The 2993-nt window shown below is 43.5% G+C and overlaps 1 protein-coding gene across 1 annotated transcript; it reads left to right on the top strand.

Annotated features, from left to right (window-relative positions):
• Positions 1-409, top strand: LOC107044633. The gene is made up of 2 exons (XM_015266580.1): positions 1-73; positions 126-409. The coding sequence occupies exons 1-2, from the start codon at positions 1-3 to the stop codon at positions 407-409; spliced, it is 357 nt and encodes a 118-aa protein (XP_015122066.1).
• The last annotated feature ends 2584 nt before the right edge of the window (positions 410-2993 follow it).

Consider the following 2993-nt stretch of genomic DNA (forward strand, 5'->3'; position numbering starts at 1 on the left):
ATGGCAGCAGAAATGGTCCGATTCGACCAAGGGGAGATGGACCTATCGCCTGATCCCGTAAGTGGCTGCCTGGGTAAGTCGAGACCATGGAGAGATAAACTACTATCTTTGTCAAATGCTTTCAGGACATGGTTGCTTCCGGAAATTCAAATTCAAACATGAAGATTCCCCGAAGTGTCCCACCTGCGCAGAAGTGGACGAGAACGCGGAGCACGTATTCTTCACATGCCCCCGTTTCAGTGACATCCGGGATACTGGGGAGACTGAACTGGGAAGAAAAGTCTCGCCCGAGAATCTAGTAGAAACAATGTTGTCATCACAGACAGCCTGGGACGCAACGAGCAACTTTGCGGCGGAAGTCATGAAGGAACTCAGAAACGAGGAACGCACGCGCATGGTTGCAGTATAGGTGAGAAATCTATTTGGAATCATATCTCCTAATCACACATAACATCTTAGCAGGTTAGGGGGATATACATTGGATGGAAAGAGTGGAAGAGCAAACAGCTGAGAACCCCCCTCGCGAAGTAATACTTCACGGTAAAGTAGTCCGCCTCTGGATGGAAACAGTTGGCGTGGGCCTGGCGGAACATAAAACCGAGGCTGTGTTGATTACAAGCAGGAAAATTGTTGAGACGATCACACTGCATGTCGGTGACTATGACCTAACCTCTCAGCCGCTCATTCGGTATCTGATGGTAATGATCGATGCACGACTGAACTTCAAGCAGCAAGCAGAGCATGTGAGCAATAAGGCGTCTGGAGTTAGACCCGCCTTATCACGTCACATGCCCAATATGGGAGGTTCGAAGCAAAGGCGACGAGCATTGCTGACGTCGGTGGTCATGTCAGTGCTCACATATGCCATCTCCATCTGGGCTGACGCGCTGCAGACGCAGGAAACTGTGACGAATATCCAGGCGAATTCATCACCTGCGGAACTCCAGGGTATTTATGTATAGAAAGTGAGAGAGAGAGAGAGAGAGAGTAAAAATTTATAAACCATTACCTTTTCTTCGCGTTAAAAATCTATACGAAAGATTAGACCTACCTGCTACCTTAACTCTACTTCAGAGCTATCTTAAGTTCGGAGAACTACTTAAATTGGTTACCTATGGCGTGAATCGATTCCCTAAATGTTTAGAATAATATTCATTAAATAACTTCATTAAATAAACCAGATATTTTGCAGATATTTTTTTTTCGAGTCAGTTTTGTTGAGTTAAAGTTGAGTAATTTTGAGATTTTCCTACGTAAATTCGGTTAAGGACCAAGATATCACCGTGAAATATTTGGCCAAGATAATGTGCTACCCAGTGTTTCCTGTGGCCCTTTTTGGTTTGTCAATAGAGTGAGTACATAGGTCGAGTTGAAATGCTTGCGCTCCCTTGAGCGAGAGTGTTAGGACTTTCAGTTGGAAGGCCGTGGAGACGATTGCCCAGTCGTCGAAACGCATCGCCATTGGGTTTTTAGTTTAGTTAAGTTGCGTTTGCGATTGAGTTTTCGTTGGTAAAGTCCTAATTCCTCTCCGGAGAGTGCCCTCTGTAGATAAGCTACCTTATTCCGGTCGTAGATGGAGTGAAGATCCGCTCAGCCATCTCAGTTTCACGTTCAGTTCAAGTAATTACAGTTTTGTTTAGTTGAAATAATTAGAATCAATTATAGGAAAATTTAAATTTAAATCTTTAAATATTTCGCGCAAAATTAACCCAGGAATCGATAGTTCGCGTCTCCGGCACTCGAGTCAGCACCGTACGGGGCTAGTCTCCCCCAGACTCCCCACCACTATGCAACAGGCCCGAGCGGACACACGCGATAGTCGCCATTACAGTATCCACCCGGACGACTAAGAGTGAGGTACGAGTCGATTTAGCTCCCTGAACAAGTTCTCTTTCGAGGTAATTATCGAGGCGCCGTGATCAAAATTCAGTCGAAATCAATGCTCCGGACAATGGTAAGTACTCGTGTACTTATTAAGAGGTGATTAACAGTGAATTAGTGCGTTTTACGATAAAGCAGTTGGACCACGCGGAATGGCGTCGCTACCTCTCGGAATGACGCCAACACCGATACTCATGGTTTGAAGGGTAGGAAATCCTTCAAACAAACCCAAATGCTCCCTGGAAGCTACCTGAAATTATCTAGTTAATAATTAGGCTACCTGAATAAATCAAAATATTAATAATGCTACCTACCATAACGTTTNCCCTGGAAGCTACCTGAAATTATTTAAATGATAATTACGCTACCTGAATAAATTCAAATAGTAATCATGCTACCTACCGTGACTTTTGGGGCTAAATTTCTTGCTTTATGCGTCTCGCTACGGCGATTGATGCAACTCGCTATCTGCTTCATTGCTACCTTTTTGCTTGCTACTTTTTCTCGCTCTCTTTACGTAATTATTCTACGCTACCTATTTCTTTATATTTCTCCGACTCACAAGAGTTCTGGAGGAAAAATGATGTTACCTGAATTGCTCTGAAGCTACCTTTTTCGCGTTTTAATACTCTCTAGCGTTCGTTCAGTTTTGGATTCCGGTTAGTCATGGGGACGTTATCTTTTTAGTTATCTTTACTTTTATGGTTGGAATCCAGAACAATAAAATTATCTAAGCTCCCTTGCGGTAATGAATAAGCTACCTATTATTTTAGAAATTATTGGAGACCGTAAGCTACCTATTTTCCTGGAGAAAACCTCCATTTCCGGGTTAGAAATGCTCCCTTCCGGTAAATCAGCCACGTGGCTGATTCAAGCTCCTTAGCTCATTTTGCTACCTTTTCGGTGGATGAGATCCCCGATTTTAATGGGTTACAACTGGCGTAAGGAGTAAGTAAACCATTACAAAGGCGCTCCAGAATTCGAAATTCGATTATTACAGTCGAAAATAGGAAAAATTAGTACCGTTTCGTACGCTCTCTCTTTATTCTGCGTAGCTACCTCATCTGTTCTCTCTCGCACGTACGCTACCTTCCTATAGTCTCTCTCTCTCT

This window comes from Diachasma alloeum, unplaced genomic scaffold (genome assembly GCF_001412515.2).
Source record: "Diachasma alloeum isolate Michigan unplaced genomic scaffold, Dall2.0 Dall_scaffold_00771, whole genome shotgun sequence".
Lineage (NCBI taxonomy): Eukaryota > Metazoa > Arthropoda > Insecta > Hymenoptera > Braconidae > Diachasma > Diachasma alloeum.